The 25,897-nt window shown below is 39.1% G+C and overlaps 1 protein-coding gene across 3 annotated transcripts in view; it reads right to left on the bottom strand.

Annotated features, from left to right (window-relative positions):
- Window positions 1-6,996: 6,996 nt before the first annotated feature.
- Window positions 6,997-25,897, bottom strand: part of LOC131944950 (acetylcholinesterase) — an 80,295-nt gene continuing 61,394 nt past the window's right edge. For 2 of the 3 annotated variants that reach the window (XM_059305867.1, XM_059305866.1), the window contains 3 exons: window positions 9,760-11,362; window positions 9,323-9,507; window positions 6,997-7,142 (listed from right to left, as the gene is read on the bottom strand). In XM_059305867.1, the coding sequence (XP_059161850.1) occupies window positions 6,997-7,142; window positions 9,323-9,507; window positions 9,760-11,294 (1,866 nt within the window). In that variant the 5' untranslated portion in view covers window positions 11,295-11,362. Of the gene's footprint in view, window positions 7,143-9,322; window positions 9,508-9,759; window positions 11,363-20,369; window positions 20,563-25,897 lie in introns of those variants that run through there. The other variant, XM_059305868.1, reaches the window with a different exon arrangement.

Here is a 25,897-nt window from a genome sequence, read left to right on the forward strand (position 1 = left end):
TGTTATGAAGATATGAGGTGTGTTATGAAGATGTGAGGTGTGTTATGAAGATGATATGAGGTGTGTTATGAAGATATGAGGTGTGTTATGAAGATATGAAGTGTGTTATGAAGATGTGAGGTGCGTTATGAAGATGATATGAGGTGTGTTATGAAGATATGAGGTGTGTTGTGTAGATGATATGAGGTGTGTTATGAAGATGATATGAGGTGTGTTATGACGATATGAGGTGTGTTATGAAGATGATATGAGGTGTGTTATGAAGATATGAGGTGTGTTATGAAGATATGAGGTGTGTTATGAAGATGTGAGGTGTGTTATGAAGATGATATGAGGTGTGTTATGAAGATGATATGAGGTGTGTTATGAAGATATGAGGTGTGTTATGAAGATGTGAGGTGTGTTATGAAGATGATATGAGGTGTGTTATGAAGATGATATGAGGTGTGTTATGAAGATGATATGAGGTGTGTTATGAAGATGATATGAGGTGTGTTATGAAGATATGAGGTGTGTTATGAAGATGATATGAGGTGTGTTATGAAGATATGAGGTGTGTTATGAAGATGATATGGGGTGTGTTATGAAGATATGAGGTGTGTTATGAAGATAATATGAGGTGTGTTATGAAGATGATATGAGGTGTGTTATGAAGATGATATGAGGTGTGTTATGAAGATGCTATAAGGTGTGTTATGAAGATGATATGAGGTGTGTTATGAAGATATGAGGTGTGTTATGAAGATTATATGAGGTGTGTTATGAAGATGATATGAGGTGTTTTATGAAGATATGAGGTGTGTTATGATGATATGAGGTGTGTATTTAAGATATGAGGTGTGTAATGATGATATGAGGTGTGTTATGAAGATGATATGAGGTGTGTTATGCAGATAGTATGAGGTGTGTTATGAAGATATGAGGTGTGTTATAAAGATGATATGAGGTGTGTTATGAAGGTGATATGAGGTGTGTTATGAAGATGATATGAGGTGTGTTATGAAGATGATATGAGGTGTGTTATGAAGATATGAGGTGTGTTATGAAGATGATATGAGGTGTGTTATGAAGATGATATGAGGTGTGTTATGAAGATGATGTGGGGTGTGTTATGAAGATGATATGAGGTGTGTAAGGAAGATGATATGAGGTGTGTTATGAAGATTATGTGGGGTGTGTTATGAAGATGATATGAGGTGTGTAAGGAAGATGATATATAGGAAACCTAAAATATTTATCAAGTGGAAAGTTATGGTATAATCTAGACCTCATACGCTGAAAGAGTTGTATATAGAATTGTACGTAGGCAGGTCTAACCTATTCAGTTATTGAATTTATCAATATAAAAACATTAAAGACGGTCCGTCAAATTATTTAAGAAAAATTCACTTTAAAGTAGGAATTCTTCGACAAAAATGGAAAGTCAAGTATGCAGAATAAATTGTTTAAATTAGGTGAAACAATTGTGTGATACAAAATGGGGCGTAACCGATGGCATAGAAAGATAAATGGTTTGCGTCCCTTGGAGTGAGGTAACATTTAAATTGTTTATGTGGTGAAAGCAGCATTGATTGTAATTAATTATAAGATGCTTACCAAGACGAGCAGTAAAAAATGTTTTACTCGCTCATGGGGTATGGTTCTAACAGCTAATATACGAACAGATCTAGAGATACAAAATACCTTGTACACCAGCTCCCTCGTGTACACTATCTGATATATTGTGTACACTATCTTTTATATTGTGTACACTACATGATATAGACTGAAGGAATGTCTAACATGCACAAGGAAATTATTCTAAGAGTAAAACAATGTATATAGCCATAGTTACCTTAAATTTTAAAACAGTTATATATATATATATATATATATATATATATATATATATATATATATATATATATATATATATATATATATATATATATATATATATATATATATAAGATGTATATATAAGATGCTAAAATAAATCTAAATATTAGCCATAGAAAGTTTTTTAACACATTTGCATTAGTATCATATACAAGATATGTACTCAAGATATTCACTGAACAAGATATGCAGTTACTAGTACTCAAAATATTCACTGACTAGTACCTGCCCTCATTAGCTAGCCACTTAGTTCCTGTATTCTATTCAATTACTCAATTCAATTAGTCAATTCAATTAGTCAATTCAATTAGTCAATTATGTTAGACCTTTAAATTTAGTCTATTTAACGAGTCATTAAATTAGTCTATTTAATTATTCAATTAAATTAGTAAATTAAATTAGTCACTTATGCTAGGCGTTTAAATTAGTCAATTTAATTCGTCTATTCAATTAGTCAATTAAATTAGTCATTTATATATAAAAACGTTGCATGAATGACTTCTCGTTCGATTTGATTTATACAGATGGCAAACTTAGAAGCTAAGTTACAGATAGGTTTTTATATTAACTTTTGCCTCAAACTTTCATAACTACGATTCGCTATTACATTTGTTGTATTGATTAAATTTCCAGACAGATTTTATAATTTGTTGTAGTGCTTTCAGGGTTGCAGTGCCGTGTACAAAGATCAAATCAATCACTGGTAAAACAGCGTTAAGTTAGCCCTTATAAAAAATTATCACAGACAAAAGAAAAGAAACCTAGAAACAACCACCGAGTGTGGGAGTCGAGTGACTCGCCGCTAACTGCTGCTAAGCGTCATGTACGCTACTAATGCCACCAACAGCAGAGACGATGGCGACTTGGTGTGGGCTGGGTTCGAACCTGAGTCTAGCATGGTGGAGCGGCTTGCCTTGCACATCTCACCTTCATCTGTAACAGTAAACAGCAGGTTCAGATATGTAACTAGGTTCATAGACAGTAGGTTTAGATATGTTACTAGGTGCATAGACAGTAGGTTCAGATATGTTACTAGGTTCATAGACAGTAGGTTCAGATATGTTACTAGGTTCATAGACAGTAGGTTCAGATATGTGACTAGGTTCATAGACAGTAGGTTCAGATATGTTACTAGGTTCATAGATCTAGACAGTAGGTTCAGATATTTTACTAGGTTCATAGACAGTAGGTTCAGATATGTTACTAGGTTCATAGACAGTAGGTTCAGATATGTTACTAGGTTCATAGATCTAGACAGTAGGTTCAGATATGTTACTAGGTTCATAGATCTAGACAGTAGGTTCAGATATGTTACTAGGTTCATAGATCTAGACAGTAGGTTCAGATATGTTACTAGGTTCATAGACAATAGGTTAAGATATGTTACTAGGTTCATAGACAATAGGTTCAGATATGTTACTAGGTTTATAGATCTAGACAGTAGGTTCAGATATGTTACTAGGTTTATAGATCTAGACAGTAGGTTCAGATATGTTACTAGGTTTATAGATCTAGACAGTAGGTTCAGATATGTTACTAGGTTTATAGATCTTGACAGTAGGTTCAGATATGTTACTAGGTTTATAGATCTAGACAGTAGTTTCAGATATGTTACTAGGTTCATAGATCTAGACAGTAGGTTCAGTTATGTTACTAGGTTTATAGACAGTAGGTTCAGATATGTTACTAGGTTCATAGATCTAGACAGTAGGTTCAGATATGATACTAGGTTCATAGATCTAGACAGTAGGTTCAGATATGTTACTAGGTTCATAGATCTAGACAGTAGGTTCAGATATGTTACTAGGTTATATATATATATATATATATATATATATATATATATATATATATATATATATATATATATATATATATATATATATATATATATATATATATATATATTCTTACGGGGGGGGGGGGGTGATACCATCAGGTGCCGCACCGGGTACACCCGACCTCGCTACGCCACAGCTTTCAACTACATTCCCCCCCCCCCCCCCCCTCATCTCTAACCTTTTATATAAATCTAAAATAGAGCTAAGATAGTCGGATGCTAATGTACAATGTTCCATCAAAAATAGAAATTTATTTGGGCTAAATGGAATATTTCTGAAATCTATTAGACAGATTCCCAATTTATCTTATAGTTAAAAGGGTATTGCGAAATGTACAGAGCCTTTTGTCAACATGGTTGGATCATAAAATGAAACTAATAAATGGGTGGGTGTTGGGGATGTGGAGAGTGTTAGCGTTGGTGTGTGTGTGTAAATGTGAAATATGTGCTGTGGGTGTGTTGTGTATTATGGGGACATTTAGGACATGGCGAGTTTAGGACATGGGGAGTTTAGGACATGGGGTATTTAGGACATGGCGAGTTTAGGACATGGGAGTATTTAGGACATGGGGACAGATTTTTTTTTCTTACCACATAAAAAAATTATCTGTGCGCAAGTCTCAACACTTAAATAATACACAAAGATTCATCTAAAAACAATATATTTTATTTTCAATAATTTGAGTACAACATAAATGTAAAAACAATCAAATGAAATTAAATGCAGCCACAATCTGAAAAGTTGACTTGAAATTTTAGTGATTACACATATTTTAACGAAAGGTTCATTGTTATGGTTAAACGTTAGCGTGTAACTATACATTCACAGCCACCCTCAACCTCAATGTTTAAACGATGTAAATATATTCAAAGGAGAACTGTACAAAGACTATGTTTGTGTGTGTGTAGCTAATGAAGGCTATTTAATTTTGTAAAATCAACCATAAATTCGATCAAACAAATGGAGTCTAAAAACATTTTTTCACCCATCCCCCCCCCCCCCCCACCCAAATTCAAAGTTCTAGTGAATACATGACCTTTTAAATTTAGGGACGTCACCATGATGGGTGCAACGGGGTCTGCCCCCCCCCTTCCTCCGCCACGCATTATGACAATTTGATGTAATCTCACTAAAACGAGCAGCCCAGCACCCACATAGACATATTTAAAATGTTCAATTTGTTTTCTCTCAGATTTAACAGTACTGTTATATTTTTTAATGACATCACAGAAATTAGTTTGACGTCTCTTGTGTTTTTAACATCTCGTGCATATATAAACATGTCGAACGCGAATGTTAAAATAACCAAGTTGCACATGTAAATATGTTGTCAGACGTTGAAACAGTCGCCCCTAAGGTATCAATGAAGCAAACATCCATCTCTTTACTACAGCAACGTGTCCGTGTATTACAATACAATATTTTCATACAAGTAAAATACGTTAGGATTTCTAGTAAATAAATATTTTTTTTCAAATAAAAATTCTTATCTATTAATCAGAATACATGTATGTTTTAATTCGATGTCGCATACTAATCAAAGTGGATTAAAGAATGAATCACTGTGAAGAGATTTGGCCCAGTTTATCAATGAAATCTATCAATGAAATATCTCTCGGTATTTTACTTCAGTGAACAAGTGAGTGAGTAAATAAACTAGGGCCATATGCTCACCTTCGTGCTAGTTCTAACACAAGTCACGTGTCTAGGCGACCAGCAACAGATGTGTGATGACAGATACGTCAGTCACACAAAAATTTGAAAGATAGATGACGGACTTGTCATACGACATTTGCACGGTGACAGATCATTATCAATCAGATACGTGCATGATGACAGTGTATTTACATTTCACTGTATGATAACAATTGAGGTCGACGATACTACTTCATTCAAGTCACCAATTTATGTGGCAGACTTACAAATCAATGCATCTAAATCAGCGAATGTGTTGGTAGACCAACAAATCAAAACATTGACGATGTATAATTGGTAATTATCTGTTGTCTGATTAATGAACACAGTCATTCCGTTAAGACACATTCTGAATTCAGGTAAACACATTAATTATTCATTAATTATTCATGCATTAACATTATTAATGAACCATAATTAATTTTATTTTAAATGGTTAGTTATGCAAAACTTAATAATTGTATTGAAACTATTAATATTCTTTATAGTATGCTTCCTAAAATTACTTTGAAAAATTATTTACACTAAAAATTGTTTTAAAACTTGTCCAGTTAACTAAAGCTCTAAGCAATTAACATTTTAACACATATCGATTTTTAAAAAATTATACCAATGATTTGTATACCCTTATTTTTGCTATTCTTCAACCATGAACAAAAACTCCGTATACGCCGAAAAAATACCAAACCATTTGGAACTACAAAGATAAGTACAAATTAGATCTAGTAGTAAGCTGCTAAGCGAAAATCTTAGCCACGTATTTTTGTAACAAGCGTGTTATTGTGCTTGTTATTATGTACATAATTTCAGATACTTAAAGGTTTTGTAGCTATCAGGCTCAAGGGTCACTAGGCGCATAAAATGGTGGTCACTAAGGCCTATTGGTCACAAGGCTCTTGTGGTCACTAGGCTCATGTGTCCCTAGGCTCAAGTGGTCAGTAGACACTAGTTGTCTCCAGGCCCTAATAGTCACTAGGCACCATGAGGTCAGAGTTCAGTGGTCACTAGGCATCAAAGGTCAGTGGTCACTAGGCACCAGAGGTCAGTGGTCACTAGGCACCAGAGGTCACAGTTCAGTGGTCACTAGGCACCAGAGGTCAGTGGTCACTAGGCACCAGAGGTCAGAGGTCACTAGGCACCAAAGGTCAGTGGTCACTAGGCACCAGAGGTCAGAGTTCAGTGGTCACTAGGCACCAGAGGTCAGAGGTCACTAGGCACCAGAGGTCACCGTATGGATTTGTCACTACAACAACAAAAACAAAATTATTCTGAAAATTCCAAGAATGTAAAGCTGCCAATTTTTTTTTGTGTTCACAGAAACAAAATGGTTGTCTACTTTAGTTTAATGCATGATATCAAACCTCCCCACCCCCCCACCCCCATCCATCTCCTCCCCCGCCCAACCTTTTCCCCCCAACAATTCCAAAATAAATTCCAATACACACACAATACAAATTCAAATGATTATTTTGCCCCACTCATAAATGAAACGAAATGTTTGTGCAGTGCCCGGTCTCCCCCCCCCCCTCCCCACCCCTTCACTGCCTTTCTCCCCCACCCCCTCAAGGCCTCCCCCACCCCCTCAAGGCCTCCCCCCACCACAGCTCCCCATACGCCGCTGGTAGTTCTGCAGAAAGTCCTCGAACTGATGTTTCCAGTCCACGATGTACTTGGTCTTCCACTCATTGAACTGGATCTTCCACTCCATCTCAGCTGTCGACATGTTTTCTGGGGGAGGAAAGCAGACAGTTACATGTTTTCTGGGGGAGGAAAGCAGACAGTTACATGTTTTCTGGGGGAGGGGGGGGGGGGAAAGCAGACAGTTACATGTTTTCTGAGGAAGGAAAGCAGACAAAGTTACATGTTTTCTGGGGGAGGGGGGGGGGGGGAAAGCAGACAGTTACATGTTTTCTGGGGGAGGAAAGCAGACACATGTTTTCTTGGGGAGGAAAGCAGACAGTTACATGTTTTCTGGGTGAGGAAAGCAGACAAAGTTACATGTTGTATTGGGATGGAGGGGGGGGGGGGTGAAGAAAGTGACAAGATAATTATTTGCCTAAATTAAATCTAATTAGCCAATGTTTATGTATTGTACTGTTATATACTAGCTATCCACATAGGTAATCTTCTTTTCGTGCCCAAGACACATGGGGCAGATAAAGTAGAGTTCATCTGTTTCAGTGACTCCGGCGTATGAAGGGATAGTGTGGTCATCACTATGCCCAGCCGCTTTCATTTCCCCTAACGAGTACCCATCAGAGCTGGGTGGACTCAGGGACGTTCTTCTGTTGGCCCTTTACATACATTCGCAACATAACGTTTGGAAGGCTATAGGGTTGAATACTTCGAATGACATATTGCATAAAAGAAAGAACGTGTTTATCTATTTTTAAAAAAAACTGCTGCTATTGGTACTTGTCTTGAGGTGCTTCTCTCTAATTGCATCTACTGGAGCAGATTAGTATATAGTTTTAAATAATGACTGCAAACGATTCAAATTGAAACACTTCAGGGTGCTTTAAGTATTTGGTTATGTTTTGGGTTTAATTAGCAAGCAATTCAACTTTTTAGAACAATTTACGAAATCAAGAATCATTCGAACATTCGAAAAAAAAAAATGTTACGTAGGTTAGATATAAACAAAACCTACTTACCTGTTTGTATGGTTAGACTGCTGACATGCGCAGAAGGATGTTTCGGGAAAAACTCGTGCGGCGTGCAAAAGTAAGCAAGGCGGTATTGGTTAGAGAGTATGTTATTTTCATGCTCGCTGTTGAACTATAGGATGGTGCTCAAACAGGAAGTGAGGGTAGGAGTGTGGAATTGGAGGGTTAATTCCGTACAGCGTGCTAGAGCATGCAATAAGATTTCTGACGGTTGTTTTATAACACTTCGGTGGTAGGTGGGCTTTGTTATAGGGGTTATAGGGATGTACAGATATGTTGTATAACACATCAGGGTTCGGTGGGGAATGTTATATAATATGTGGTATGTGGCTGTATGTGTTATATCCAGTCAGTGGTTTAGAGATCTAGTGAAGAAATAGCAGATAATTTACTGCACAACTGATGTGAGTTTCTTTTGGTGAGAGAAGGTATAGGGGTGGGGGTGGGGGTGGGGATGGGGGTGGTCCTAGTGATGTTATAAGCATGTTACACAATGTATGTGTTGTACAATATGTACAGGATGTACTCCATATTGTATATGGGAGTATTGCATCAGGTATTGCGGTAGGGATAGGGTAAGCCTTAGGGGTAGAGAGGGGGTCATGTTAGTGTTAAGGTTATGGTTAATGTTAGGGTTAGGGGCTAATGTTAGGGTTATGGTTAATGTTAGCGTTAGGGTTAGGGGCTAATGTTATAGTTAGAGCTAGGGTTAGGCTTAGAGTTAGGGGCTAATGTTAGGGTTTCGGTCTATGCTTCAGAAGAAAGTAGGAAAATTTTAAATTAAAAATTGAAACATGTTAAATGCAGTCAAATGTTTAGTATTGCGAACACCTGAAGCCTACAGTGAAGTGTGGGGTGTTTGAGGTCGCTTTGTCAGATTATTCTCTCACACTAGGCTAGATAGTTTTCTAAGAGCTCGTGTACATGCGTCTTAAAGACGTATTAAAGTTGAGGGAAAATATTGAAACGGGACAAATTGTACGCTCACCCAATGTATGTCTTCCAACATACGTCCAACGTACGTGTAGCATATGTCTAGCATATGTCCAAAATACATCCAAAATGCATGCAACATGTATTAAGTCCAATCCAACCTCCTTTCAAAAATACCTCCAACAATTATTCACTCTTGACATTAACAACTTAACATACAAAAGACAGATGGCATAAATAGAACTTGACATTCAGGCCTCATGACATGACATGACAACAAGATCTGGATGTCAGGTAGATGAGACTTACTGGTGGCCGCTACAAGACTAGGCAGGTATTCGTCCCAGAATGCACAGTCCTGCGCCCTTGGCCCCTGGCCAATGATGAACTTCTGGGCCATGGAGTCGACGCTTAGGTTGATGAACATCTGTTCATTGTGGAGGAACTGTGGCCACTCCACCACTCTGGTGCCGTTAGGCGATAGGTTTGGGTTCCTGAGAGAGAAAAGTGATCAGACTTTTTCAAATTATTTTTACATTTTTATAACCAACACATAAATAGTTATTTATAAATAGTTAAATAACTAAACAATACACATAAGGACCTACCATGACTGACAACGTGACCTACCAAGACTGCCATAAATGACCTACCAAAACTGTCAAAAAATGACCTACCAAAACTGCCAAGAATGACCTACGAAGACTGCCAAGAATGACCTACCAAAACTGCCAAAAATGACCTACCCTGTTTTGGCGAAGTTGGTCCAGTAGGACATCATCTTCCGGCTGAGTTGCCTCTCCTCGTGTGTGAAGGAGTGCGACTCGTTGAGGGCGATGCCGAAGGTGAACCAAATCTCGTCGGCGTGTAGGACCCCCATCCACTCAGGCCAGGGGTTGGCTGACCACCTCTGGTTGAACCAGTAGTAGTAGACCGGGATGTTGCGGCGAGCGAACATCTTCGCCAGCCGGTTCACCCCGCACACGAAGTAATAGTCGCTGGCTGCGCGGTCGATGGACTTCCTTAACGAGATGGGATCATCCGGGTTCAACCAGTTTCTATAGTGAAACATGATCGCTTCCTTGCCGACTATGTTTAACATATTTCGTGCAGTATAATAGGGAAACCAATCAAAAAGCTCATGCATTGCGAGTTTATAATTATCCGCTGAGATAGGGTTTTGTGTGTTCGTGTTATTGAACTTAAAATATTGCGCTAATGCATAAATCAAAAAGAATGTTGCCTCGTTTTCGTTACTGCCAAGCAGTATTGGTATCTTTTTAAAGGATCCTCGTTCAAGTATGATATCTGGATCGTGTAAAATCAAAACACCGTCGACTATAGGCACAAAACCAAACTGCACAAAACCCTGAGTTATAAAGAAATCTTGAGAAATAGCAAATGAAGCGTTTTTCCCTCGCAAGCACGCCAGCATATATTCAGGGTCATTCTGCCTGCCACAACTGAGTGACGTGGCTAGATTGACCGATCTTTCAATCATGTCGTCCCTAGACAGGGTACCCCATTTGAGCTGAGGCGCCCCACTCTGCAGGATGGCTCTCTGGAAGAAGTTGTTACACAGCTGGCACAGCATCAACAACCCCACGCTCACCGCCCCCGCGCTTTCGCCCATGATGGTGACGTTGTGGGGGTTGCCCCCGAAGTTGTGGATGTTTCTGGAAACCCACTCCAAGGCCATTCGTTGGTCCCAGAGACCAGCATTCCCAGGGGCGTCGGCTGTATCCAGGACCAGAAACCCGAGGGAGCCGACCCTGTACTGCATTGAGACAACGATGATGTCGTTCTCTGCTGCCAGGTACTGGGCGTTGTAGATATCCAGAGTGGAGCTGCCGCTGTAAAACCCCCCGCCGTAGATCCAGACCAGAACGGCCTTGTCTTTATAGGGGGGGTTGGTGCGGGGGACCCAGACATTCAGGTAAAGGCAGTCCTCGCTGACAGGGGTGTTGGCGTTCCACATGGTCGAGCCCGTAAAGTTCCCGAGAAACGTGTCCATCGGCTGGACGCAGGAGTTTGGCCAGTTGGTACCGTCCAGCACGCCCTCCCAGGGCTCGTTGGGGACGGTGGGTTTATACCTGAGTTCACCAACAGGCGGCGCTGCGTAGGGAATGCTGTAGAAGACGTCGACCTTCTTCCAGTTGACGGTGGCCGTGAAGCCCCGAACCTTGCCCTTCTCCGTCTGGACGATGGGCGATTCTTGACCCCGGGCCTGTGCCAGGAAGAAGAGCAGAAGGTGCCATGAGATGCTCCAGACGACAGCCATCGCTCAGGTACCGCTCACGAGCTGAGACTTGGAGATCTGTCTAGCATAACCACGGGATGGGAGGCGCGCTGAAATTGGAAAAAAATGGAATCGTCAGACACAGTTGTTTTTGTCCACCCAGAGTGTCATTATGTCAGTTTATTTGTCAGCTCGTATTTCAGTGTATATGCCCTTATATCAGCCCGTATGTCAGTGTATATGTGATTGGACTGGTTGCTACATATGTTCGTGTGTAAACAGTTCCTTATCCATCTTTACTTCAGTGTGTAGGGTTGGCATCGTTGAGTCTGTTTTTACAATCTTTTATAAAGAGATTTATAGATTGTATAAAATCTATTTTAAAACATCATCTATATTTACTTTAAATAAAACCCTAACCAATTTGATCGAGTGAGCATTAATGTTTATTTATAGACAAAAAATAGCAAATGTATAGAAAAAAACACATTTAGTAATATTGGTAAAATTGCTTTGTACTTTCTAGAAAAAGTAGTTCCATCAGAAGGGCCAGAACCACGAGTGCTACTTTTAGGTTTTATCATTGATCTTCTTTATTGGATTGGGTTTTGAAAACAAACTCCCACGCAGGCGGCTGTTCTGTCTACGCCCAGGGCTCTCTATCACCCCCACCCCTCAGTCCTCGAGAACTCCCCCACCCCCACCTCCCCTGTTCTCCGGTTGCCGAAAAAAGGCCAGAGAGACCGAGTACGATGGTGGACTGAGATAGCTCAACACGGAGGAAGCGAAGTGTGGATTCGAGGGTACTGCAGTGGTCGTTGTGTGCCTGTTTATGGCCTCAAGTACGGTACGGGCTTTAGCTAGCTTGTGGGTTTGGGCTTTTATTAAACCGTACTCACTGCGTTGAAGGCGCTTCAGAATTAGAGTTCACTTATTCGAAAATGCATACCGTATTTTTAGTTCCCATTTAGATTGCCTATACTTTGTTTTAGGATAGAACAGGAAGTTGAATTATATTCATTGTTGCCTAGTTTTTTTAAGTTATGTTATGTGGGTCATTTAGTGACGGGTTGGTGGTTGTGTGTTGGGTTGGTGGTTGTGTGTTGGGTTGGTGGTTGTGTGTTAGGTTGGTGGTTTAGTGACGGGTTGGTGGTTGTGTGTTAGGTTGGTGGTTGTGTGTTAGGTTGGTGGTTGTGTGTTAGGTTGGTGGTTGTGTGTTAGGTTGGTGGTTGTGTGTTAGGTTGGTGGTTGTGTGTTAGGTTGGTGGTTGTGTGTTAGTTACATTGTACAAGTATTGGTGGTGATGATGTGCCACGTGCTGAAGGTGATGATGTAGTACAATATGGTATTTAACCATATCTGTCTTAATAATGTTTAGGGAAACTGCCATTGTGATTTGTATGATACTGTCTTAATTGTGGGAGCGATGATGTATCCATACGATAAATGTGATACTGTCTTAACAATATATATTATTCTGTATATGGTGTAGCAAAAAAACTATATATATATATATAGGCTATATATATATAGGCTATATATATATATATATAGGCTATATATATATAGGCTATATATATAGGCTATATATATATATATATATATAGGCTATATATATAGGCTATATATATAGGCTATATATATAGGCTATATATATAGGCTATATATATATATATAGGCTATATATATATATAGGCTATATATATATATATATATATATATATATATATATATATATATATATATATATATATATATATATATATATATATATATATAGGCTATATATATAGGCTATATATATATATAGGATATATATATATATAGGCTATATATATATATGTATATATATATATATATATATATATATATATATATATATATATATATATATATATATATATATATATATATATATTCAAGTCTATGAACACTCATGATCCCAATGACTTGCCAGAAGAAGAGATGTGACTTTTTGTAAAAAAAAAAAAAAACTAGCCAGTATCCCGTGTATGACGTCACTTCCTCTTGCTATGCTCATGTAATTTTAAATTTACACTCAAACGACGTGCAGTATTAAACTGTTCTATTTATAGATTATACGTTTTCGTTACGCTGCCGCAGTGTGACGTCAGAGCTGTTTGATTTAGGCTCAGAAACGTCTAAAAAATGGTTGTTGTTTGAAAAAAAAAATATAAGAAGCGATTTTTTTTCGGGAGTTTTTTTTTTCTTCTTGTGATGATAAAAAAAAACTACACACAGTAGCGTGTGTATGAGGAAAACTGACAGTTCAGTTGTGTCGCCTGAGTAAGTACTGTAGTGAAAAACGAGAGAAAATATCGTGTTTTAATTAGGCCGATAAACAAACTGACAAGCAAAAACCACGTAGAAAGGGTCCCTAGTGAAGGCTAGTCGTTACCTTAACCACGGCTGATACTGAGACGGGGGGGGGGGGAATGTTCATGGCTGTTGTTGGGGCAAGGTGGTGGTGAGCAACAAAGGTATAACAGCCAGTGGCGTAGGCAGGGGGTGCAAATCGAAAGTTTGACGGGGGGGGGTGCAAATCGAAAGTTTGAGGGGGGATGCAAATCGAAAGTTTGTCCCCGGGTAAAAATTGGAACCCCCCCCCCCCTTGAGACGATGCTGGCTACGCCACTGATAACAGCCCAACAAAGGTATAACAGACCAACAAAGGTATAACAGGCCAACAAAGGTATAACAGGCCAACAAAGGTATAACAGGCCAACAAAGGTATAACAGGCCAACAAAGGTATAACAGGCCAACAAAGGTATAACAGGCCAACAAAGGTATAACAGGCCAACAAAGGTATAACAGGCCAACAAAGGTATAACAGTCCGACAAAGGTATAACAACAAAGGTATAACAGGCCAACAAAGGTATAACACCCCAACAAAGGTATAACAGGCCAACAAAGGTATAACACCCCAACAAAGGTATAACAGTCCGACAAAGGTATAACAACAAAGGTATAACAGGCCAACAAAGGTATAACACCCCAACAAAGGTATAACAGTCCGACAAAGGTATAACAACAAAGGTATAACAGGCCAACAAAGGTATAACAGCCCAACAAAGGTATAACAGTCCGACAAAGGTATAACAACAAAGGTATAACAGGCCAACAAAGGTATAACAGCCCAACAAAGGTATAACAGCCCAACAAAGATATAACACTTTTCATATAAGCTATCAAATATTTCACAACTTGTAAGAAAGAGATCAAAGCAATAAAATCAACAAAAAAGAATTTCTATCATTCTAATGCTAATTAATATTTAATTTTTCGTAAATAATTTAAATTATCCAACTAATAATTTAACTTGAACAAGTTCATAAAATTTAGAACTTTAAAAAAAATGAAGAAAAAAAACGCGCGCGAATCGTAAATTACAGGTTATTAAGGAAAAGAGCGAAGTAAGGGGAAATAATCAATATTTTATTGCAAATCACCGCCTGTCATTAGCAGAGGAGTTAACGAACGTAGCGGGGGCGGGGCGAGGGGCTATCGACGAGGGTGGCGGTGAGGGGGTTGTTGTTACCATTCATCAGAACAGAGCACTGATTAAGCTGCTGTGTTTCTTGTCTCCCTTGTGGGCCGTTAAAATTAACCGCGGGCAGGGATTTGAAAATAAATATTTGTTTGTGTTGTGACCGAGTGGTAATTGTGAGCCCTTTGTTTAAAAAAATTGTCTTTGATTACCACTACCCCCCCCCCCCCACCCCACCCCTCCCGACACTCCAAATTTTGTCCCACTGTGTTTAAAGGGGAAAAAAACAGGATGTTTTATATGTTAAACACGAATTCGATAATCGCTTTAAGTAAACAGTCCTTTAAACTTCCGACACGTAAACCCGCTGTACACGTGTATTTCCGTGTATTCGGTATCTGGACAGGTAAACTTCCGTGTATTCGGTATCTGTACAGGTAAACTTCCGTGTATTCGGTATCTGGACAGGTAAACTCACCGGCTACGGGTATATCTACCTGTAGTCTGTAGTTGGGTGCCGGGTATCTGTGATGCGGCTGGTTGTATTTTATGGAAAGGTGGGTTTTACTAGAGGTATGGTGGGATTTATCGGTAATATAGTGGTTTTCATTTTGGTTACGTGCGATTTATACATAATATGGTGGCTTTTACTTTGATAAGTTAGATTTATATGTGATATGGTGTTATTTTTTTACTTTGGAAAGGTGGGATTTATGTGCAGTATGTGTGGTTTTTACTAAATGTTATCTAGATCTGCTTTTCATACATAGGTTAGTTAATTAATTGGAATTTGAAAACACGTACATTGTGGGGGAGATATATATCTCCCCGTGACCCACAGTATATACTCCAACGATTTGGTGAGCATGTCGACCTCTCTGTTGGAGTCTAGCGATTGTTGTATCGATAATTCGTCAACGGAAAAATTGTTTTGTTGACGATTTGCACGGACGCCCAACACACATTTAAATCGTGCCCTCGTATTATCAAAGGCGTAGCGACCCTTCCCGGCACCCGGGGACAAACTTTCGATTTCCACCCCCTCTCCTCAAACTTTTGATTTGCACCCCCCCCCCTCAAACTTTCAATTTGTTTTTCCATTCCATTTTGGCGCCCCCCTACAAACAGCGCCCTAGGCGACCGCCTAGTTCGCCTTATAGGTAGCGCCGGTCCTGCTAACAACAGTTTCATAACAAAATAAATCCAACAAAAAAACTTAAATCACTACTAACAAAAATTCCATAACAAAATAAATCCAACAAAAAAATTTAAATCACTACTAACAAAAATTCCGTAACAAAATAAATCCAACAAAAAAATGTAAATCACTACTAACAAAAATTCCGTAACAAAATAAATCCAACAAAAAAATATCCCCGCACAAAGAAGTAAAACACAAATATGTTACCCACACATAATTTTATTTACCCACACAAAATAAAAAGTTCCCTACCCAAGAAAATGGAAAACAGTTTCTTAAAATACCGCCTGCGTTATAAAAACATCAAGTTTATCAAATATCAAACCTTCAGTTGTATCAACTTTAAAAACGAAACAGATGTATAGGCTAAGGAGGTTGCTCACACTAATCCTGGCTCCAAGCTATACACCTACATGTTTACACAGACGTATATATATATATATATATATATATATATATATATATATATATATATATATATATATATATATATATATATATATATATATATATATATATATTCCGTAAAATTAAGTTAAAAACTATTTATTGTGCACATCCAAAATCGAGTTCAGCGCTTGAGGCTCGAGGCAGTTTTTTCAGCCAATCTTTTTTTTTTAAACCATCTCTTGTGAAATATTGTGCAAATCTCTTGTGAAATAGTGTGCAAAGAACTCGAGATAAATCCTGATCGCTAACTTCCGACGTTTACAAGAGGTGATCTACTGGCCAGTGTGGACAGATTTCTTTCATCTACCCCACTCTTGTCTCCAACCTTCAACTGGAACTAAAGCTTACAGTAGCTGCATGAAGATGTAGGCAAGTGGAACTCTGTGGTCTTTCATCAGCTTCCGTTCCACGTCACAAATAAATGAGTGGAATCGAACTGTTCATTCACTGAACTATACTAGGAGAGGTAGACTTTTGATTCACTGAACTATACTAGGAGAGGTAGACTTTTGATTCACTGAACTATACTAGGAGAGGTAGACTTTTGATTCACTGAACTATATCAGGAGAGGTAGACTTTTGATTCACTGAACTTTTTCCTGGAGAGGTAGACTTTTGATTCACTGAACTATACTAGGAGAGGTAGACTTTTGATTCACTGAACTTTATCAGTAGAGGTAGACTTTTGATTTACTGAACTATACCAGAAGAGGTAGACTTTTGATTCACTGAACTAACTAGGTGAGGTAGACTTTTGATTCACTGAACTATATCAGTAGAGGTAGACTTTTGATTCACTGAACTATACCAGAAGAGGTAGACTTTTGATTCACTGAACTAACTAGGTGAGGTAGACTTTTGATTCACTGAACTTTACTACGAGAGGTAGACTTATGATTCACTGAACTTTTTCCTGGAGAGGTAGACTTTTGATTCACTGAACTTTTTCCTGGAGAGGTAGACTTTTGATTCACTGAACTATACTGGGAGAGGTAGACTTTTGATTCACTGAACTATACCAGGAGAGGTAGACTTTTGATTCACTGAACTTTTTCCTGGAGAGGTAGACTTTTGATTCACTGAACTTTTTCCTGGAGAGGTAGACTTTTGATTCACTGAACTATACTGGGAGAGGTAGACTTTTGATTCACTGAACTATACCAGGAGAGGTAGACTTTTGATTCACTGAACTATACCAGGAGAGGTAGACTTTTGATTCACTGAACTATACTAGGAGAGGTAGACTTTTGATTCACTGAACTTTTTCCTGGAGAGGTAGACTTTTGATTCACTGAACTATACTAGGAGAGGTAGACTTTTGATTCACTGAACTTTTTCCTGGAGAGGTAGACTTTTGATTCACTGAACTTTTTCCTGGAGAGGTAGACTTTTGATTCACTGAACTATACTAGGAGAGGTAGACTTTTGATTCACTGAACTTTTTCCTGGAGAGGTAGACTTTTGATTCACTGAACTATACTAGGAGGTAGACTTTTGATTCACTGAACTATACTGGGAGAGGTAGACTTTTGATTCACTGAACTATACCAGGAGAGGTAGACTTTTGATTCACTGAACTATACCAGGAGAGGTAGACTTTTGATTCACTGAACTATACTAGGAGAGGTAGACTTTTGATTCACTGAACTATACCAGGAGAGGTAGACTTTTGATTCACTGAACTATACTAGGAGAGGTAGACTTTTGATTCACTGAACTACACCAGGAGAGGTAGACTTTTGATTCACTGAACTATGGTAGACTTTTGATTCACTGAACTTTTCCCTGGAGAGGTAGACTTTTGATTCACTGAACTTTTCCCTGGAGAGGTAGACTTTTGATTCACTGAACTTTTTCCTGGAGAGGTAGACTTTTGATTCACTGAACTATACTGGGAGAGGTAGACTTTTGATTCACTGAACTTTTTCCTGGAGAGGTAGACTTTTGATTCACTGAACTATACTAGGAGGTAGACTTTTGATTCACTGAACTACACCAGGAGAGGTAGACTTTTGATTCACTGAACTATGGTAGACTTTTGATTCACTGAACTTTTTCCTGGAGAGGTAGACTTTTGATTCACTGAACTATACTAGGAGGTAGACTTTTGATTCACTGAACTACACCAGGAGAGGTAGACTTTTGATTCATTGAACTATACCAGGAGAGATAGACTTTTGATTCACTGAACTATACCAGGAGAGGTAGACTTTTGATTCACTGAACTATACTGGGAGAGGTAGACTTTTGATTCACTGAACTATACTAGGTGAGGTAGACTTTTGATTAACTGAACTTTACTAGAAGAGGTAGCCTTTTGATTCACTGAACTATACCAGGAGAGGTAGACTTTTGATTAACTGAACTTTACTAGAAGAGGTAGACTTTTGATTCACTGAACTATACAAGGAGAGGTAGACTTTTGATTCATTGAACTTTACCAAGAGAGGTAGACTTTTGATTCACTGAACTTTACCAACTAGGTGAGGTAGACTTTTGATTTACTGAACTATACTAGGAGAGGTAGACTTTTGATTCACTGAACTATACCAACTAGGTGAGGTAGACTTTTGATTCACTGAACTTTACCAACTAGGTGAGGTAGACTTTTGATTCACTGAACTATATCAGGAGAGGTAGACTTTTGATTCACTGAACTATACAAGGATCGGTAGACTTTTGATTCACTGAACTAACTAGGAGAGGTAGACTTTTGATTCACTGAACTATACTAGGAGAGGTAGACTTTTGATTCACTGAACTATATTAGGAGAGGTAGACTTTTGATTCACTGAACTTTATCAAGAGAGGTAGACTTTTGATTCACCGAACTATACTAGGAGAGGTAGACTTTTGATTCAATGAACTATACTAGGATAGGTAGATTTTTTATTCACTGAACTATACCAGAAGAGGTAGACTTTTGATTCACTGAACTATACTAGGAGGTAGACTTTTGATTCACTGAACTATACCAGGAGAGGTAGACTTTTGATTCACTGAACTATACTAGGAGGTAGACTTTAGTGAGAGGAAAGAATAGTTCTTTACCTGAGTGTGCGGACCTGGAACACATCAGAAATTACCTGTCTCAAATGCCAAAAGATTAGATACGATTTTTTTTAATTGATAACATCCGGTACCGTTTGATGAAGATGTAGATTAGTCCATCGATTAGTCCTTCATCGATTGGTCCTTCATCGATTGGTCCTTCATCAATTAGTCCTTCATCAATTGGTCCTTCATCGATTAGTCCAACATTCAATTACCAGATGTGTTAGAAAAACAATTGATTTATGACGTCGTTAGTTAGAGGTGATTGAAAATTGTAATTATTTTTTCCCGGTCGTAAATTCCTCAGAAAATAAATTAATTAAAAGTCGTAAGGTTAAATCTTATTGATTCTAAAACAAAATTTGTTCACTGTGCTGTTGAAAAATATTTTAAATTGAATTTGATTTTTTTTTTTTTTTTGCAGATAAAACTAGTTTCATTATGGCAGTAGATAGAGCGCAGAAATGAAATACGTTTATTCTAGTGGGCCTTTCACTTTATAATAAAACAGATATAGAATTACCTTCAAATGTGCAATATTTTAAAATTAGCTAACCATTGCCTCTATAACTGGTCACTGTGAATACTGTATTTTGAGGAGAGAGGAAAGGAGCGTATAAATATATCTTCCTTTACGAATAATTGCGCAACAGTAGCATTTAAGGTAGAATAAAAAATGGATTCTAGTCTAAAAATGCTATGATGAAATAACCTGTAAATATGTAATTAAATGTTGTATTTACAGTAATTTACAAGCGTTAGACGTCTACAATATAGGCCTATATATTTGTTACAGTTATCATTCTTAAGTCGTATTTCCTACTCTAAAATATAAAAATGTCACCACTCTTCTACTCAAACAGTATGATCTACTCTAAGAAATGAAAATAGAATGACAATACCGTTCTTTCCTCAAGATCTTTAAAGAAGTCCAGTGATTGTAGAGGTATAAGTTACACCAACTCTAGTTCTAATACCACCAGCCGTTCTATCCAGGCGTCGCTCTAGCTTTATTTACAACGCTGTACAAGAACCGAGAGATCGAATGCCTGATTAGCTACATCCTTCATAACTTTGTGCCGGCCTTCAACCTAATCCAACCAACCCCTTAGGTTGTGTGGGTTTCTCTGTCAACACACCAACCACACGTCATAAGTAGACTACATGTAAAACAAAACTATCACATTACGAGTTCTACCGTAAACACTTAGCAGATACGTTTATGGTGACAAAACATTTTGACCTGTCAAATTGAGGACAAAACAGCTTTAATTTGAGGTGTCAAATTGGGGACAAAACAGCTTTAATTTGAGGTGTCAAATTGGGGACAAAACAGCTTTAACTTGGGGTGTCAAATTGGTGACAAATCAGCTTTAATTTGAGGTGTTAAATGTTTTAAAAGCTGATATGGCGGCTCTTAAATACCAGGTAAATAAATGAATGTTGATGCAAAAGAAAAGCAAGTTGAAATCGGAGTCAGTGGGCTTTAAGGCGCATAACTAGTTGATGCGTGATACTTAGTTGTGTTGGAGTAAATCAAGTTAGCCATAGACCCAGGCAGACACAATATATATATACAGGGCGTAGGCCCACTTCTTAGCCAGATACCTATAGGAGCACTATACAGTGGCTCTGTAGTCTTCAGCGATGTCTTAGGCGTCTCTGAAAGATGTCCCTGAGAAATGTCCCTGAGAAATGTCGTCCCTGAGAAATGTCGTCCCTTAGAAATGTCGTCCCTGAGACAATGGATCCCACACGTGATAACAGGGTTAATGACCTCGGAGCTGGTTCCAGCCGCCCCGAGCCCGGTCTGATAAGGGGAGGGTACTCTTACAGAGGGGAGAGAAACAGGGCAGATAATGGCGGCGTTCTTGGGGTTTCATCAGCTCATTACGGTCTTGTGTCGTTCTAAGTTTTTGTGTTGGTCAATTGTGTCGTTCTTTGTGTTGGTCAACTGTGTCGTTCTTTGTTTTTATGTTGGTCAGTTGTGTTGTTCTTAGTTTTTTGTGTTGGTCTATTGTTTCGTTCTTTATTTTGTTCAGTTGTGTCGTTCTTTGTGTTGGTCAATTGTGTCGTTCTTTGTTTTTTTATGTTGGTCGATTGTGTCGTTCTTCGGGCTTTGTTATGGTCAGCTTTGTGGTTCTTAGATTTTTGTTATGGTAGAGTGGTCAATGTGAAAGTAGAATCAAGTAGAGTGGTCAATGTGAAAGTAGAATCAAGTAGAGTGATCAAAGTGAAAGTAGAATCAGTAAAACATCGGGAAAAGGTTTGAAAAAAGTCTCAATGCTATGCGCAGACCAAGTGCTACTTGGAGACGGAAGCGTAGAGCATAACAACAAAGACGTAAACCGCCCCATCAACAGAACTATCTGACAAAAGACACACATTATGGCGCAAAGGTGTAACCAAAAAAATCATGTTTTAATTTTTATATCAAATAATCATCTATATAAAAAAAAAACGTTAAAATGTCAAGCTGTGTATATTGTGCAGATGCTGGATGATTTATTTTTAACTTTGACGTATGTTTTCTCTCTAAGATATGAACCCTTACAATAACTCGCCCCCCCCCCCCCCCAAATTCCAGCCAGCCCATGCAAGCCCCACCCCCTCTTTAAACGTCCCACAATCTCACCTAACCGATAACACGAGGCTAAAATTTCTGCTTGAACAAACCAAAGCGAACTCGTCAAAACACAGAACGATGTTATCTCATGTACGTCCTGGGAGTGACGTCAGTACAGGCAGATAGACACAAATTGCGTTCACCAAACTGGCACATCACATTTATTGGGCTAATCTTTTGAAAGATTCCAAAAAATCTGGTATTTGTGAAAATATTTTTTTTTTGCAGTTTAGGTCACCTATTGTTCGCGTCATTTCTCAATCCAATATCCACATCGTGGCTAAAAAAAACATCCACTTCAGATATGGGGGGGGGGCTACATTTTTTATATACACGCTCCCCATGTTGTGTCAAATTTTCATTCAATGATTGTGTAAACTCTAGCTTTTGTAAGTAACATGATCAAGCAATGATTGTGAACAGTGTTTCTTCCAGACTTTTTTTTCGGGGAGGGGTGGGGGGACTTGATATTTTCGGAGGGGCGGTTAGCATTTTCCGGGGAGGGGGGGTGGCGAATAGATGCCTGGAAGAAACTCTGATTGTGAAGCTAACTCTAGGCGACCTGTATTCCGAGTTTTTCTGTCATATTGAGTCATGTAGGCCTAGTCAGCACTATTCTAGATAAGTCTTCTTTATTACAGTTTTATTTAAAAATGTAAACTATTTTTTGACAGGTTAGTAGACGGAGGCTTGGGATTGTAGAAGTTTGACGGTAGGAACAGGGCGTTCTTAGTCCAGGTGAAGTGGAGTGGGTCTTTTTTTATTGGGCACAAGGCGTCTTTCTAACTTAGTCCTGAACATCTCTTAAACCCAACAGACGTTTGTTTGAGAGAGATTCGAACCCTCAAATTATCCTTTTTTAAAAGCTCTTTATACTTTGATCATTTTAACGCGTAGAAAAACATTCACGTTTTGATTTTAAAATAACATTTTTCGCCGTAAAAAATTCTTTTGATCTTGGAAGTTCGCAGACAAATATTTTTTTTTCGTCACGCACGAAACTATTCGAACCGTTACAAGAAAAAAATCACTCATTAAGGAACGCTTGATTGCGTCAAGAAAGCTGGAGTACGCTGCATGTATGCTAGCTATATATATATATATGTAACGAGTCCCCGAGTCTATCCTGCCGACAACGCCAAATGTAACGAGTCTCTGACTACCCTGCCGACAACGCCAAATGTAACGAGACTTATCCTGCCCGCAGAGCCAAATGTGACCTTCCCGAGTCTAACCACTCATTCCACACAACATTGACCACAGCATAGATACTCGAAGATGCAGGTTCATTATTGATCCTTTTATTACATGAATCAAAGAATGTTTCACAATAATATATTGAATCAAGAGAGATGTTTCACAATAATAGTCTGAATCAACGGACCCCCAACAGTCCTCACTAGGCTTCATCTAACTGAATACACATGTCTAACGTCCTTCTTAACACAATATAACCAACTTGATACTGCCACACAGACTGACGGACTGACTGACTGACTGAGAGACTTTCTGAGAGACTTCCTGAGAGACTGCCTGAGAGACTGCGAGCTCAGCCGTCGCCTTCCTTATTTATCCCCTTCATAATCGTACTCATATTCGGTCCTATCATAATCGTAATTGTAATCGATTCTAATCGTTACATCAGACTGTTAATTACGCCGCTTCTGTCGTACAGTCCGATTTTAATAAGCCACCTGCATCCTGTCACATCAAAGTTGACAGACCGTCTTTCGTATCGCTTCCCGAGATATTACGCCTTGGCATCAGCCAACACCTGCACTGTGACGTCAGACTGTAACACGTTATGTCTCTTGGTAACTTCCCCTAGTTACATCCACCCCTGCCTTTTTTTGTGTGTTATCAACCACAAACAACGCTTGGCAGGTGCAGTCCTTCAAAGTCCATCGCACCACCGTAAAAAAAAAAATCCATTGTTCCACTCACTGTCAATGTCGTCACATTCGTATAAGATTGACAGTTATCCCTATTTCACATATCCAATGTGTCTACATCATCTTCCTCAGACACAAAACAGTTCTAGAATTCACATCCACCTTTTTTCGTTTGGTGCCTTCACCAGTTCACTTTTATGACTTTTTGAACAGTCTGTTTTCATACCAGCGCGACCATGAAAGAATTGATGGTTGCTGACAAAAAATTTCGTATTCTTTCTGTTTCTCAAACTTCTCCGCGGACCACTTATCTGATGGTCTATTGTCTCTCTGCTTTTGGAGGGACCGGGATCCTCCTTGTTGCCGGTATCCTCCCTTTGTGTGTCGCTGTTGCTCTGTTGATGGTGACATGGTTCCGGGATGGGTATGAGAATTTCCGTTATAGTTTCCGGTTCCCTAATTGTCTTGGGTTTCCTTGTGTGTAACTGCTCTCCTTGACTATGACAATATTTCTTTAATTGAGCAATATTCGCCCACCGATCCGGTTTGGTGTGATCGATGGGTCTTATCTTAAAGGGGCCACCTGCTACTTTAGGCATCTCCACGACTTGCCATATCTCCTGTCCCCAGAGATCGTGGATTTTGTTTCTGCCTAACGGGTGGCTACGCAGTAATACCCTGTCGTTCAGTTTGAGTGGCGGGTCCTTTGTCTGTACCGGCGGTTCCCTTCGCCGTGCTTCATGTTCTAGTCTTTCCTGTACTACCCTGTACATTTCTCTAATTCGTCTCATATGTTCATTCACATATTCCAGTGCAGTGTATGAGCCAGTCATACTCTCCTTTTTTCCTAGGAACAAGTCAAGGGGGAGTCGAGTCTCCCGTCCGAACAGCAACATGTATGGCAAAAAGCCGGTTGTGGCATGGGGTGTGCAGTTGTATAGATATACCAACTCTGGGAGAAAATCAGGCCAACGTTTTTTCTGTTCAGGTTCTAGAGTACGCAGCAAATCATGCATGCTGCGGTTGAACCGCTCGCACTGTCCGTTTCCTTTCGGATTAAATGTGGTTGTTCTAGATTTGTTGATCCCGTAGTGGCTGCACAGTTGGTTAATTACTTCTGACTCGAAGGCCCTTCCTTGGTCAGAGTGTAATTGTCTTGGTATGCCATATTTGATGAACCAATGTTCTATTAAGACCTTTGCCACTGTTTTGGCAGTCTGATCTCGTGTGGGCACCGCCACAGTCCATTTGGTGAAAACATCAGTCATTACCAACACATGTTCCGTCCCGTCCGATGATTGCTCCAACGACGTAAAGTCCATAGCCACAATCTCTAGTGGTTTTGTCGCTAATAGGTGTCCCGATGGCTGTCTCATTTAGACAACTGGCATTTTCGCATGCTGACACCTCACACAAGCCTCACAATGGCGTTTGACCTCCATTTCCATATTGGGCCAGTAACACCTTCGTCGTAATATTTTGTGCGTCCTGTCCTGACCCTGGTGTCCTGCCCTGTCATGTGCCAACCTTAGCACTTCTTCTCGTAATTGTCCAGGCACCACCACCTGGTGTATTGTCCCATCAATTTGGTCATGAATTCTCCGCATGAGAACACCATCCTGTATACTGAGACGGTCCCACTGACTCAGTATTTTCTTTGTTTCTCGACCAAATTGTTCTCTTTCCCTTCTTCCTGGGAATTTTTGTTCCTGGACGTGTTTCAACAGCGGCTGTAAGCCACTATCCGTTCTCTGGGCATTTCTTATCTCTTTGTGATTAAGGCAACTAAAATCACCAATGTCCCTATGTCCGGGCTCTGTGGAAATGTGCTCCACCCCGGTCTGTCCGTTCTGCCTCACTTGCACCCCGTGAGGGATATCTGTTGACGCTCTGACCTCACATATTCCTGTCA

The sequence above is a fragment of the Physella acuta genome, unplaced genomic scaffold, assembly GCF_028476545.2.
Source record: "Physella acuta isolate Inbredline_101_S28 unplaced genomic scaffold, ASM2847654v3 ptg000516l, whole genome shotgun sequence".
Taxonomy (NCBI): Eukaryota; Metazoa; Mollusca; class Gastropoda; family Physidae; genus Physella; species Physella acuta.